Source organism: Octodon degus, unplaced genomic scaffold (genome assembly GCF_000260255.1).
Source record: "Octodon degus isolate 3935 unplaced genomic scaffold, OctDeg1.0 scaffold00041, whole genome shotgun sequence".
Classification (NCBI taxonomy): Eukaryota; Metazoa; Chordata; class Mammalia; order Rodentia; family Octodontidae; genus Octodon; species Octodon degus.
In genome coordinates, this window is record NW_004524617.1 from 1,801,731 (window position 1) to 1,817,922 (window position 16,192).

Below are 16,192 nucleotides of genomic sequence, written 5' to 3' on the forward strand. Positions count from 1 at the left end.
TCTTACTTTTACAACTCTTTAAATATTATGATTTTACAATAGAATTATGGTAATAATATTGAGATTGTAACATCCTTTAAGCATATTTATGGTACTTAAAACTGTACTGGTTCAAGAAACTATTGTGGTATTTCAAATGACAAATGGTCACTATATTTTAAAAGTACTATGAGAACAAGTCACTGTTCAAAGGATGCTGTGGAGATATTGAACTGCCTCGAAACTATGTGTTTATTCACATTGCGTATGAAAATCATGTCTTCATGAATAGTCTTAAATTATCTACTTATATATCAGTAACAGATTAGGTACTGTATTTGGTTTGTCCCTGAACACTTATACTAATTGTTCTCCAGAGTTTTCATCTAAGAAAAATAGGGTAAAACTCTGACTGGGATTGTGACTGAGAAAGAAGAGGTAGAGATGATGACTGTGATCATCCTGGACATAAGACACTGAGAGTTGTTCCTACATTGGTTTTACAAAGGGAAATTACTGAAAGAAAATCAAATTTCTGCAGAGCAACTGCAGGATTTTAAAAGTTGTCAGGTATAAAGTATTCTCCAGGGTTATGATTGGAAAAATTAAATACAGAATAAAGATCAAGTAAGAAGCATATTCCATTAACACAATTTTATTGAAATAAATGCTTCCTCTTTTTTGGAATATTTGATGTTCAGTGTCTTTGTTTCATCACTCCTTTTCAAGTATTTCATTTAGAACCTAAAGGGATTTTAAAGTATTTGAGACTGTGGTCAGTATCAATTTCAGAATTAAAGAGACTGATTTTTATAAGGTTGAAAAAGATATTTGGATACTTCATGTGAAATATTCTAGGTTTGTTCAAGTGAATTGATTTGTGCCACCTAATAAAATATTTCTGATTCAAGCTAAGAAAACCATTAGTTTTCTTAGGAGAGCATGCCTGTCAATTTTGCTATGGTAGATCATCATTAAAAATATTTCAGTAGATTACCATGTATTATTTTTAAGACGAGGGTGATAATTCTACATTTGTACCTCTGATTACATTTTTTGATGAATGAGGTAATTTTTGATAAGACATATTTACTCAATTGGTATTTAAATTAAAATGTAACATAAGATTAAAATCAACTGTAGAATATTAAAAATTAGCCCAATAAAATATATGTAAAGTCACTTACATACCACAGAATGATGAATTGCATTACCTTGCATGTATCTTCAGCTATGATGCTGTTAACTGTCCTTATTTGCATCCTCAGATACTTTCTCACTTGTATTTCAAAACTTTCATAAAATATATTATGGAAACATAATGCATGTTATTAGTTTAGCAACAGGAGGTTGCATAAATGTATTTCTTTTGGTTTATGTTTCTAATAAAAAGTAATTTTGATTTAAATTAGCACTATCTTTTTTTTTAGGCCTCCATTCCTTTGAAGGAATTGGAGCAGTTTAACTCAGATATACAAAAATTGCTTGAACCACTGGAGGCTGAAATTCAGCAGGGGGTGAATCTGAAAGAGGAAGACTTCAATAAAGATATGGTAAATTGGTTGTGATAAAAGTGTGAATGAAGTAGGAGTGAAAATGAATAAATATGGGGAAGGAAATTAGATAAGTCACGTCTCCAACTGAACTCTCAGAATACACCTGACATATTGTGTGATTCTAATGATTTTTATAAATGCAAATTATTCTTGTTGACCTTTCATTATGAATACCAAATTACTATACTATTGTCATATGGGAGTATTGTGAATTTTAATAAATAGTTGAATTTTGCTTTGACCTGTGCTACTTTTGAATTCTGGGTAGGGGAATGTTATAAAAAGGAGCCACTTTGAAAATAAACTAGAAAATTAATTAATTCACCGATCATAGATAGGTGATGTTCTGTGTCAGAGGTACAACTTCACATAATATAAACATTGTTTACTAAGGTTTCCCACAAGATGGTTTTACCAAAAGTTGAGTAAATAGTATGTGTTTAAAACATGTATAAAGATCTGGCCAAACAGCTCGGGGATTAAAGCTCTTGTAAGCAGGCCCAAGGGCCCGGGTTTGGATAGTGGGCCTGCTGTGTGGCCCCGCCCCCGGGACTTGGTGAGACAATTCAGACTGGGCACGGTGGTGCGCGCCTGGAATCCCAACTCTTGGGAGGCTGTAAATAGATGGGTCACTATGATTCTGATCTAGTAGTGAGACCATGAACTCCCTGTAGACCCTTCCCTAAAATACAAAACAAACAAACAAACAAAAATCATGTATACATCCAAGGTACTTGATAGGAGTAGAGAAATATTACCCCATGAGCTAGTCATAAACTCCAAACGTTTATTCAATCTTGAATAAATTTCAAAAGGTCTTTCTTATCTTTCCCTGTGGCTTGAATACTGCTGCTTCACAGCCCTTTTCATTGACTGTTTACCTTCCCTCCTCCGTCTCCTTTCCACAATTTCTTTTCTCCTCTTCCACTGCCATCACTTCTGTGGCCTTCTTAACCTTTATATGTATCATTCTGGAGATTTTCAGAATTATTTTAATGACAGTGACCTCTCAGACAATGCTCTAAAATGAGATCAGAGGACAATATATAAAATTTTAATGGTAGGCATGTGAAGTAATAGGAGAAATAGCTCCACTCACCACGCTCCCCACCGGTATCAAATTTGACTTCCTTGATCTTCCTTAACCAGGAGACCCCATTACTGGGTTGTGGTGGCCTTGCTAATTCAGCTGGTGGAAAGACAAACAGGAAGAGTCTTTCCAAACTGCTGAGTTCCTACTGCCTCTGCTTCATTTTAAAGAAGAAAGCAGAGGACACTGAGGTGAAACAGTGCTGTTTATCTCTTAGCCTAAAGACAGAACCTTCCCTGGAGCCCTTACCTGGTTGAGGGGAAATAAATGAAATACATGTTTTCATATTCCATTTTTGTTCGCAGACCTACAAAAATGCTATGGTTTTAAATGACATATAAATATGAGAAAGCTATTTTATAGACTAAAAGTATTTGTATTTTGTGCTACATTTCACCAGACTAATAATTTACAAATCTCAAAAAAATTTCATTTTGATTAAATGAAATTGATAGATCTTTACTCATGTATTTGAGTTTATGCATGAATTTTAGATGTTACTATAGTACCATAAAAATAATGCAAGCATACATATGATTTTGAAAATTGTCATTTTTATATTTAGCTTATTAGCATATGCTGAGTACCTTTATATGATGAGCTTGATTAATAGATCATTTTCATTTCTAAATTGAAAGATACATTAAATAGAGATGACAAATAACATGATCACATATCCAAATAGATTATGCTAGAACTTATTCAAGTAATTTTATTTTTAATAAAATTGAATTACATTACAGCATAAAACAGCAAAATACATGTTGAAATTTTTAAATTTATTTTTTCAAAGATTTTTAATGCTGACTTAGTATTCCTTATGACAGTTTAAATTTTAACTATTTATACTATTTGACATGAAATAAATATATCAATTTTTATTAATATACTGCATCCCAAATTTGAATATTTAGGATGCAAAAACAAAGAAGATATTAGATAATAAGTAGAAAAGTTTTAAAGAAAAGTTTCCATGTAATAGTATGTTGCTATTTTAAAACATGTTTCTATCTCTCACTTACATATATACATGTATGTATTTCTATGTAGATCACTTAATGTTGGTAATGACAAGATTGAAATACATCTCCAAACATTTTAACTTTTAGAACCATACTAAAATCAAATTAAAGAATATTTTTTCAAAAATCTCATTTGGTAAAAGAGTTCCTTACTGCCCTAACTTCCAACTATGCCTCTAAAATTATATATATATCACTTGCTTCTCTTAAAAGCTAAAACACAAAACACAAAAGAAATGTTATGAGCACAGTATTTTATAATAACATTCCTTGAAAGTTTTAAATTAGATTTTTGTGTGTGTTTAAATAACATGTTTTGTTATCTCTGTTAACAATGTACAGCTTTTTAGAAACCAAAATGAAGACTGTACTTGTTGTTTTTAATCAGAGTGAAGACAATGAGGGTACTGTAAAAGAATTGTTGCAAAGAGGAGACAACTTACAACAAAGAATCACAGATGAGAGAAAGCGAGAGGAAATAAAGATAAAACAGCAGCTGTTACAGACAAAACATAATGCTCTCAAGGTATTAGAGCTAAAATTATAATATACCTTGCCTGTGGTTTTTCTCATATGTAGGGTAAAATATATTGTGCATAAAAAAATCTGTTTAAGAGTCTTAGTCAACAGAAATTCACATTTTTCTGTTCAATATGTGTTTTATTTAACATTTTTGTTTTCTGAAACTGAAAGTGATATTGCTTAAAGTTTACAATTTTTTTTCAGTTATATTTTCTGAATAGTACTGAAGGACACCAAAATGCACCATTCATAGTAGAATTCCTGCATTTAATTTTCTAATATACTTTGCTGTTATAAGTTATGTTTGTATTTGTGTTGGAAAATTTACACTAATAGCCAAAATAAGCAAGTATATGTTCTCCATTATTCCTGCTTCTATTATATTCTCTGTTTTAGTTATAGTAGATCCAATCTTGATTACTATATTTGTTTAATACTGCTCAAATTTATCTCATCATTTTTTAAAATAAACTTTATTGTACCAGGAAGTCACTCTTTGCAACTAACTGCACATCTATGAGTCTACTTTCACTTATATAGGAATCCTCAAAAATACTTGCAATGTCTTTGAAGAAGAGTTGTTTTAATGCTAAGTAGTAATGTATGGCTTCAAGTACCCATATGACTCACGTGGACTGTACAGAAAGAAGAGAATAAGCTGTTTATTTTTCTGCAGTAATATCTATAAAGTACTTTCAATGAGACTGGACATGTAAAGTTTTGTAAAATAACCTTTTTTCTTATATACTTTGCAATATTCACTCTTCGCATGCATGGCTGATTTTCTAATATTGTTAATTGCCAAGCTTTTCATTGTAAATCACTCTTTTAGAGCTTTGTAGTCTAATACCTAGATCCAACCAGTAGGTGGATGGAATCTGCTTTCTATATGCAAATAAGAGTATAAAATCTTTTTCTATAGTAAACCAAATAAACACTGCTGAGAATGTAATTACACAATATTGTGCCTGAAAGGAATCCACAAGGAAAGTCTAATTGGCCAGCAGGTGTTCTGAAGGTAACTGGTGATAAATATAGTAAATGGAAAAGGCCTCTTCCTTGAGGGGAGTACAAAGAAAACAACAGTGTGCTCAGAAAGTCAGAGAGCTCTGTATCTCTCACCCTTCTGGTTCTGATCAAGCTTTCAGAAGCATCGACTCTGGTCATATGATGACATGTATCCTGGGAATAGCAATATTTAATGGTCACCTGGCATATCACTACATAAATCTATATTATATTTCTAAATATTTTTTCATAAAGCCTTGTGCTTAAGACAAAGATAAAGCACCTGCAAGCAGGCTCAGGGGCCAGGGGCTTGATCCCCAGGTCTGCTGTGCTGGCCCAATCCCTGGGGTGCACTGAGACAGCAATTTAGACTGGGCATGGTAGCATGCACCTGTAATCCCAGCTCTTGGAAGGCCGTAAACAGGCAGATCACTAGGAGTCCGATCTAGCAGTGAGACCCTGAACATGCTGTAGACCCTTCCCTAACAAAAAAAAAATAAATAAATAAAAGAAGAAAATACAAAGATTTTCAGATTTATTACCATCAAGCCCTTTATTTTGGCAAAGATGTGGAATGTGTCAATTGTAATGCTAAATTCAGTTCTCACTAATATGGCTATATCATGGTACCTTTGCAAAAATCAACACTCCATTGGACTCATCACAGACATTTGTTGCTTCCATGGGAGGTTTAGAAATGTATTACAAAATGTGAACTAAAGTCAATTTTATATTGCCAATTTTAGGCAAAATGGAGAAGGAAATCTCAATCATTATTGCAAATATGCTATAAGTGACTAATAAAAACTATGAACTTTGCTTGATAAACTAGTTCGTACCACCAAATTGAGAAACTATGTTCATCTGCCAAGGTTTTCCAATGCTAGTATGTATGAAACATTGCAAGGAAGGTTAAGACTTTCCAATGCAAATAATTTTTCAGACTGTATTTGATAGGCATCATTTTCTTCTGTTCAAATTAAATGTGTACATAATACCCTAATTCCTATCACCTTGAAGAAATGAAACCCATATGTGTAGTTCTTAAGTTCCCAAGAACTGCGTCATAATTATATCAACTAGGGAATACATTTGATTATGTGTATAGGAGCAAGAGTATTGTCCTGTCTTGTTGATTTATTAAATCAGTCACTTATTTTTCTCATTAGGTTGGTTGAAACCCATATACTTTATAAAGTTAATCTTTTAACATCTAGAATATAGTATGGCATAATAATGGAGACAATGCCTATGCAAGCCTTGTCTGAAGGAAATAAGTTTTCTAGTATTTAAATTGTCGTTCTCATGTATATAAACAGCTATAAGAACAGTAGACATACTTCTATACATGTAGCTCAGAACAATTTTTATGATAACCAAAATGAATTTATATTGTAATCACACAATATTTTATAGGCATTTCTGTAATCATGACTACATGAACATACAGTTTTGTTGAGTTAAGGGTTGACAACATAAACATTAGAAATTGAGTTATTTTAGAGTTCAGATGCAAACTCACTATGTTTTTGCCACTATTTGGTTAAGTCAAATATGTTTAGTAAAGTTTTTTATGCAGATCATGCAACAATTGAGACAGCTCATTAAAAGTCAATTAATATTACAAGATTTCTAAACAAGTTTGAACACACAAAGGGAAAATAATATAAGTGTGTTTTTCAAGTTTATTAGTTTGTGTTTATAAGTTTGTCACACACATATGTAATATAATAATTCATCTGTATGTTTTATATTTTGTGGGATTTTAAAACTAAAGTATAGAAAAAAGATAAGGGACTTGAATTACTTTTTAAATAACTACAGGCGACAGTGTGCTATATATATATGTATATATATATATATTGATATTTTAATAATATCTGCACCATGAACAGGATTTGAGGTCTCAAAGAAGAAAAAAGGCTCTAGAAATTTCTCATCAGTGGTATCAATACAAGAGGCAGGCTGATGATCTCCTGAAATGCTTGGATGACATTGAAAAAAAATTAGCCAGCCTACCTGAACCCAGAGATGAAAGGAAAATAAAGGTAATGTTGTTTTAGAATGTCAATATTAGATTTTATTGCTAGTGTAATTACTTAACCCGTAAAGCTCGTGTTTAAAATATAGCTGTTTTTGTTTCCTCTCTTAGCGTTCTCTTTGATTTGATGCACCTCTTTGTACTGTGTTTTGTTTTGGTAAATGTATTGTATTAAGTGTTATTCAATTGACATTATGTTGAACAAATAAAAAGTTTTGATTGTTGACAATGTACAATGAAATAAGCAATGTCACATGTTCTCTTGTAAAATTGTATTGACTTTGTGTATCTTTGTTCCAGATGAAGTAATGACTTATCGGTATATGGACGACTTCTTTCTCATGTTAGCACATTCATTTCACCAGAGCATCTTCACACTTCTGTGTCAAATCTCTATAGATTTATTTGCATATTGTCTGACAATGTCTTTTTCTGTTATAATTTTGCATGTTTTATTTTGCTTCATTCTCTGTTGAGTTCCTCAAAACTTCAAAAGATAAATACTTTACTGACTGGCCCACTAAAATATATTCAAAATGGACAGTCCCTAGTAAAAAATACATCATCATTCCAATTTGAGTGAGCACTCAGAGCACAAGATAAATTCAGGATAAAGAAAATATTACATAAATTTAATATTTTCTTAGCTAGAATATCTAAAATTCAGCATCTAAATGACACCTAGAAATAATATTTGGATCCTTAAGTGAGGATGACAGTGACTCCTTCCAAATTTGTCAATTTTGAAAGTTAGCAATAAAGGAACAACAGCCTATGAAATTTCTGAGAAATATTTGCTGCTTGCAGGTTGGTTGATGTGGTTAGCTAATTGCCCTGGGCCCTGTATTGGTTTTGCTCAATAGGAAATTGATCGTGAATTGCAGAAGAAGAAAGAGGAGCTGAATGCAGTACGTAGGCAAGCTGAGGGCTTGTCTAAGGATGGGGCCGCAATGGCAGTGGAGCCAACTCAGATCCAGCTCAGCAAGCGCTGGCGGGAAATTGAGAGCAAATTTGCTCAGTTTCGAAGACTCAACTTTGCACAAATTGTGAGTTGTTACTAGCAAACCCACATATGTGTTTGCAACTACTACTCTCTTAGCAGAGGCCTACTAACAGCACTACAAATCTAGGTGCAATTTCAAACTTCTAATGTGCATTCGGAAAGCAAGTAGTTCACCTCACAAGGGCTCCTGTAAATTTAGTGCTTAACTTTGTCAGATTAGGGACACAATAAACTAACAGCTATTAGGAACATCTCCCGTTTCAAAAGGGAAAAGTACATCTTAATTTTTTTTTTTTTGCTGCATCATTTTTTCATGACATTGGCAATGTTAATTTGTCAATTTATCATACATTTACTTTACTTCGATGTCTAATCCAGAAATGCGTATTGCTTTCCTGAGATCATCCCATGCTAATTTTACTTTCTTACTGTATAACTGGTAAATAAATAATTTGTGAAACATCATCTTATATTGACCTGCATAAAGCATTATCTCTTTGACTTCAAGCATAGTAGTTTAGTCTGCCTTCCTTGTTTAACTACTTAGTGGGTGACAGTGCTAATCAAAAGGACTGGATGGCTAGTAAGATGATCGGTTGTTGACAGCAGATGAACAGAACGTGTCAAACTGAAATGCTTACAAGCAAAAAGGAAAAGGAGTGATGCTTCTTCTTTTGATCAAATGGATGAAAGTTTGTGATTTTCTCTTTAATGGCACAGTTCGTAATTAAAATCTTGGTATTCTTTACTTGTAATAGGGCATATATCACAGAGATTTTTCTGACAGCTTTTGTTTCTATTCCCATTTCTTCTAAGGTAAAGGTGAACGAACCACATCTGTAATTACTCAGGAAAGTCCTCCTTGTTAAACCAGGGTATAAAAAGTTTCGAAAATGAGACTTAAGCATTATTGAATCATAAGAAACAGGTGTTCAACAATTTTGCCCCATGTTAATGGCAGTAGCAAATAGTTCAGCCAATAAGTGAAATTTCATAGGATCTCAACTTCTTGTTGAGTTCATTTACCATGGTGTATATTTAACTATTTCTTAGATAATTAATAAAGCTTTGATATATGGAAAATATACAGCACTTTACAGATACTTTTTAAATCATGAATATACTTTTTTATGAAAACCAACACCTCTGAAGTTTAGTAATACCTGAATGTTCTACTACTGGAGGAAATAATATAAGAAATATTGAAATAACTTGAAATTGTAAGTTTAATTCTAGTTGCCTGAGCATTTCAGCCTATTATCCTTCATGTTAGAGTTTGTAAACATGGTGTCCATAGATCACTCAAGCTTATTGTAACAAGTATCCTGTATGTGCAAATGCAAAAGGAGGTAAAGGACTAAGGCAACCACAAAGAACATTCTAGCACTATGACTTTTCTTGTTTTAATAGGTCATTTACAAGGAAGTCATTGGCTCTAAATTATCTGATACTTACTCATTTCTCCATTTCAATTTGACTTCTGTTGTGAAATATCCAATGTGCAAGACTAAAATTTGTTGTAAACAATCCATGTTAACTTATTAGGCTTTAATGTTCTGCAGACATAGGTTCCAAAATCTCCCTGAATTGGTCACTTAAAATCTGTATGTCCCTAAACATAGTAGGTGTTCTACAAATATTTGTAAAATATAACAATGAGTGTTTTAAAGAGAGAAAAATAAAAACAATACAGAATTTCAAAACAAGATGATCAGAAATTAACAATGGTTATTATATTACATATTCTTATCTTCAAAATAGCTATTAAGATTGCCTGGTAAAATAAAGGAAGGATAAGTGAACCAGTATGAAACTTTAAAAATACAAATTAGACTAAAATGTTAATAGCCATTTGTCTTATAAAACATTATATAAGAAATTTCCAACATTCAGAAGTAGGAGGTTTCTGTATTAGCTTTCATTTATCTGTATATAAATTATAATAAATTTAATATTATTTAGCATTGGATTTTAATAGGTAGGAAGCTATGTACATAGATAAGTCAAAATGGAACTGTTATATTCAATTGATTTGTACTATATCATAAAAGCTGATTTTTACCCTGTTCATTCAGTAGAGCTGTCTATTTCAAGTCTTCCACCGTAGAATCACTTAAGATAGGCACAAGTGAAGAGCTTTATGAAAAGTTGTATTTGCCATAATCATATACAGACCTATGCAGCATAGATTTCCTTAGCTTCAAGATTCCTTACATCTTCTTGCATTATCCTTCTCAATTTCTCTCATCTGTATTTCTCTTAAGATTTCCTTACTGTTCTTTTTAGACATAAGCTCTAAATTTGTAGATAGACATTTATGACAGCAAACATTCAATAGTGTAGGCAGTATTTTAACATCTTAACATTTGAGAAATAAGTTATAAATGAAAAAATTAATTTTCAGTAATTTAGAAAGGTGCAGGAATGATATGAGCAGTGTAAATTTAATGCACTTAGAGGAGTATGTCCTGGTAGAGCCGTACATGGCAAGAGAACTTCAGAAAAGCTTGGGGTTTTCCATTGAAGAACCACAAGGCAGTTAGTGTCTTACTGTGAAAGAACCCAGGTAAAACTGCCTACCATGCAGCTTATACTGTAGATATGAATGATGCTCCTCAGGAGCAATAAAGAAGGAACAAAAGCCTGGGAGAGAGAAGGACAAATTTTTCTTTGGCTACTCACCATGTGGAAACTGCTGCCCTAAATAAATATGTTCTTAGTAACAAGAACATATTTATTTATTTCCTCTAGGTTTGGAGAATAGGCTGCTCAAGACCAAGTACTCACCATAAGCTAAACACAACATTTTATATAGAATATTTTATACTAGCATTGTGATTTAGTAAGAGTAATACTTCCTGGGGTGAATAATCTTGAATATGAACTGTTCTGCTAGGTCTATGACCATGGATGAAACTTTTTCAGCCTCACTTTTCTCATCTCTGCAAAGGCAAGATGCATGTTTGTAGACTGAAATAAGGCAATTGTAAAACACTTGCCATATCTGCATTAACATGGAAAAAAGAAAGAGATTTTTAAACAATGATATGTTTCTAAGCCAGTGTGAGACTTAGGCTCAGTGTGTATCATTTGTTTCAGCTGTTATTAACAGAAGATATCAATACATTTTGTTCAATACAAGTATTAATTAGATGCCATAAGCCCTACGCAGGCAGACTTATCTAGATTATAAGCTTATTTTCAAAAACTTTTATGTAAACCTGATGACTATCAATGAAGGGAGTGATTTTCCCTAAACTCACTGATAAAACTTGATTTTAATTATCTTTCCCATGAAGGAAAATAGTGAAGTAAAAGAACAAGGCTGAAAACTTCAGAGTTAGAACACACACATACTTTTCAGTAAATTTACATGAAGGACTTGTCAATTAATCTCAAATAGGCCAAGCAAATGCAACCATAAAATCATTTCACAAAGGAGTTCCCCAAACCAAAGGCTTATGTGGGACTCTTAAGGAAAGTCAGCTCACAAACCGCAGTTACAAAGGTTGCAAAAATATTGTCTTTGTCGAATCGACATTAGAACCTAATACAAAAAGATGACAGTACACTTAAGGAAGTTAGAGACGAGAGGATAGCCAGGAAAAAACTCTAAAAGAAGCGATTTGTCGCTCAAAAATAAAAAAGAATAGAATATAAATTTTAGAATTAGTGCAGCCCAGTTTGAAAAGTCATGGAAAGATGTGGAAAAAATCAAAAGTCCAGAAAGAAAAATTTGATTAGTAAAAATGATTCAAAAAGTAGATTTATAATAGAACAAAAGAACATATTATTCAAAAGATGTAGAGGAAAGTTTTGTTTTACTGAAAGTATTATAGGATGTGAAAAATACAATAAAATCTCAAACATACATATGATAGAGGTGCAGATTGCAAAAGTGGGGTGCATGGCAGAAAGATCTTATTTTATTATATGTAGCTACAATTTCATAAAATTGAATAAATTTTATCTTGCATGAGTCCTCGCATTGAATACAATTTCATAAAATTGAATAAATTCTAACTTGCATGAGTCCTCACATTGAATACAGTTCTATATCTGTGAAAAACTAAAAGTGAGTCCACAGCTCACTGTCAGTGAAACTCGGACATCAAATGATCAAGACGGTATCATAAAAGTTGCTGAAGACAGAAGACTGAATGCTTGAAGGTAACAATATCCATGGCAGACATTTCATAAACAATAGCTATTAGAATGCATCAAATTTGGGAAGATCTTCATAATGCTAGACACATTTTCCAATACCAGGTAAACTGTGATTCCAGGATGAAGACAAATATATTCAAACATACAAACAGTATTATATAAAGTAAAACAAATGTAATTCACTATTGCTAAAAGTTTTAACAAATGTTATACTTGAGGAACAGGGAATTTAAAAGCAAACGAAGGATAACGCTATTTTAAAAAGTTTTATAAATGTTTTCGACATATAAGAAAGGAACACGTTAAAATGTCTTGTGGAAATTTACTAAAATGCTGGTGTAAGTGCAGCAAAGGAAAACACAGGTACTAAGAAAACAGAGACTTTTTAAAACTGATCTTACATGAAGAAGGATATAATAGGGCTGGCCAGATAGCTCAGGGGACTAAAGTGCCTACTTAGGCAGACTCAGGGACCGGGTTTGATCCTTAGTGTGCCCTGCCTGCCCTGACCATGGGCGTGTTGAGATGAGAGTGAGACTGGGTGTGCTGGTGCATCTGTAATCCCAGCACTTGGGATACTGAAAACAGGAGGGTCACTAAGAGTTTGATCTATGTAGAAAGACCCTGAACACCCTGTAGACCCTGTACCAAGTACATAAAAACATAAAGTATACAATCCCCTGAATTTCAGTATATTCACAAAGTTGTCCAACTTTCAACACAATCAATTTCATATAGTGTTACCCAAAAAGAAGCCATATAACCTTTCGCACTCATTCTTCGTTTTTCCTCCCTCCACAATTCTGTTAGTTCTTATATGTGACTGTTTAAATTGAATATTGTTTTATTAGAGGCAGCGAGTGTGTATGATAAACTGGACTCACCAACAACGATAGCAAATAAGAAACAAGGGATTCCCATGGAATGTTTGAAAGTTCAAAGCCCGTTTCCTCACAATTGCTCTCCAAAACAGCAGTAGTAAACCTAGGGCATGCGTGCTGCGGTGGGCACGCACAGTCCTCTCTGTCAGCACTGGAGCCAGGTCTCCTCAGGCATGGATTGACAAATCAGCAGCATGTATACAGGAGCAAAGATCACTTTAATTGTGTGAAAGCATGCCAAATGCGAACTTTTACCTTCCGATAAAAAGCCATTTGTATCATTAAAATCTCTGTTACTGGGCTGGCCAGATAGCTCAGGGAATTAAAGTGCCTCCTTAGGCAGATGCAGGGGCTAGGGTTTGATCCCCAGCCTGTCATACCCCCCCCCGGGTGCGGGGAGAGGCGACTGAGACTGGGAGTGGTGGCACACACCTGTAATTCCATCACTTGGGAGGCTGAAAACAGGAGCATAGACCTGTAGACCCTGTAATAAATACATAAAAGAGGATGTAATAAATATACTCGTTTAAAATGGTATTCAGAGATACAGGGCTCATGGATACTGTACTTCATGGGAATTATTGCCAACTATCACATTTCTAGAAAGCAAAGCTGATAATAAAACTTCAGAAAAGCATGTAAACATGACATGTCCCTGAAAGGGAGAACAAAACAAATAGATTTCACCTTACAGGGAAAAGACATCGGCTGTTTTCTAAGTACAGTAACTCTAATTGTCCTGTATATCCTATGATCTCAAACATGAAGTATATGATGCTCATGTTCAGTATTTTACACCCAAGAATTGCCTGTTACTTTCCTGGAATGCCGAATAGAAGTCTCAGCCACAGAGCCACCAATCAAGTGTAAGTGATCCACCACACTTTTCCAGAACCCCTATCTAAATTGGTGTCTACTAACTTCTCTAGATGTTGGTAAATTGCACTTTCCTTTAAGTATAAAAATCTACATGTCATCAGTGATTTTTCCTGTTTTATATTGACATAATTCATTCCAAATTCTGTTCATTTTACCTGCAGATTATGGGAGTGCCTGCCTGTATCCCAGCACTAGGGAAAGAGGCTGAGGCCAAAGGATCCCCTTGAGTTCAAGGCCAGCCTGAACCACATAGAGAGACCCTGACTCACAGACTAATAATAAAAACCCCACCACTTCACAGTACCTGCATAACAGAAACTCCAGTCTACAAAATCATTTCTCATGACGCTCATACACCTAATACTTGCTTGCATTCTTTTCCCACCTACACTATATTAATTCTGTAGATATCAGAGGGCTCCTTTCTGTGGTACAAATGAGATTATGTCGAGCCCCCACTACTGATACCTTTTCAATGCAATGCTATGAATTTCTGAGTTGTCAAGCCACTGCCTGTTCCTCATTACTTACACTGTTTCCTATTTTGGTATGTTGCTGCCATTGAGGCATAAAATTATCCCTGCTATATTTAAACATGCTAGCTTCATTTCTCTTTCAAGAATTTATATGTAGTTACTTTTGATAAGATATTTTCACCTAGATTTCTGCATAGGTGCTATAACTTACTTAGTGCTATAACTAACTTTGCACTTAGGTACAGTGAATACTTAGGAGTACACTAATGTATAATCTGGTGCTGTAGTGTAAGTATTTTAAATTTCAACAATATTTTATTCTATATAGATTTAAAAGGGATTTTAAGGCTGCTATTCAGAACAATAGTTTTTATTACAGTTGCTTCTAGAAGTGGAAATAATGAGGAAAGATCGTTACTGAAACTTAATAGTTCCATGGTAAAGAGTGAATATGAGAAAGATTACAAAAGTATATTACAAAGGAAGACTTTTACAGCATCAGATTAATTGTAGTAGGACTTTTCAACAATAATAACAGTATGCATTTTAGAACTGCACATTCCTGAAAATTTAATGGTAAACTGATATTCTCCATACATCATATTAAATGTTATAACAAATATTATTTAAATTCTTGAAGAGTTAATTCAGGAAAATGAAAATAGTTTTATACTGGGAACATAGGCTTTCTGAAATGTTCCAATATATTTTTACATTTAAATGATTGTTATCAACAAAATCTCTTGCATGTGTCTACTTTAAACACACTAATGACCTTGTCATTAAAATGTGTGCAAGGACAAAACTATGGTATAAAATAAACCAGCGCTTTCCAAAATAAAGTGGGAGTTATGCAGATTAAAGGAATACAATCTGATACGAAAAATGGCAGAAACACAGATTAAATAAATATTTCTTATTCTATTTTCAGCATTCTTAATATGATTATGAAATTATATGAAAGATTCAACAGGCTTTCACATATGCAGAGGTATGGCACAAAAGGCAAATTTCATTCCAGATTGATGATGGGATTCATGTTTGAATGGTGTCAAGAACTAGTATTTTTGAGAAAAAAATGGTAAAATCATCATAGTACAATTGTGTTTCTATTTCTTGTGATTATCCTAAAAATTAAACAGAGATGTACAAGAAGAGTAATCACACAGCTGTTTGCCACCACTTTATGTAAAACAATACTAAAACCAAGATTCAGTATACCATTGCACAGTTTTTTTTTTTTTTTGCAATTTTTCTCCTGTCTCATAATGAAAGAGTTTTCTTTTGAGAATAAAATAAGGGGAAATCATTTTCTTTGCAAAATTGCCACACAGATATTTTTCTTTGCCTTGAAATAAAACAAAGATTATCAGCTGCCAGTGCAGCATCCTTGGAGAATTTGAGAACATAACTAATTTTTTATTTAGAGACAGAATGTTCTTTAGTAAATGGAGTTGTGAATATAAAGACCAATAACTGTTGGTAAGGAAAAGTTTGAACAATGATGTAGCTGCTTTTAAAATTTTCTTCCTCTCAGCTTCGATTTTGTTATTAACATATCACAAGGG

At 33.2% G+C, this 16,192-nt stretch overlaps 1 protein-coding gene across 3 annotated transcripts in view; it reads left to right on the forward strand.

Moving 5' to 3' along the window:
- Window positions 1-16,192, forward strand: part of Dmd (dystrophin) — a 1,613,500-nt gene that overhangs the window by 193,595 nt on the left and 1,403,713 nt on the right. For all 3 annotated transcript variants that reach the window (XM_023715436.1, XM_023715435.1, XM_023715434.1), the window contains exons 19-22: window positions 1,410-1,532; window positions 4,036-4,173; window positions 7,073-7,225; window positions 8,082-8,264. In XM_023715436.1, coding sequence (XP_023571204.1) covers window positions 1,410-1,532; window positions 4,036-4,173; window positions 7,073-7,225; window positions 8,082-8,264 — 597 coding nt within the window. The remainder of the gene's footprint in view (window positions 1-1,409; window positions 1,533-4,035; window positions 4,174-7,072; window positions 7,226-8,081; window positions 8,265-16,192) is intronic.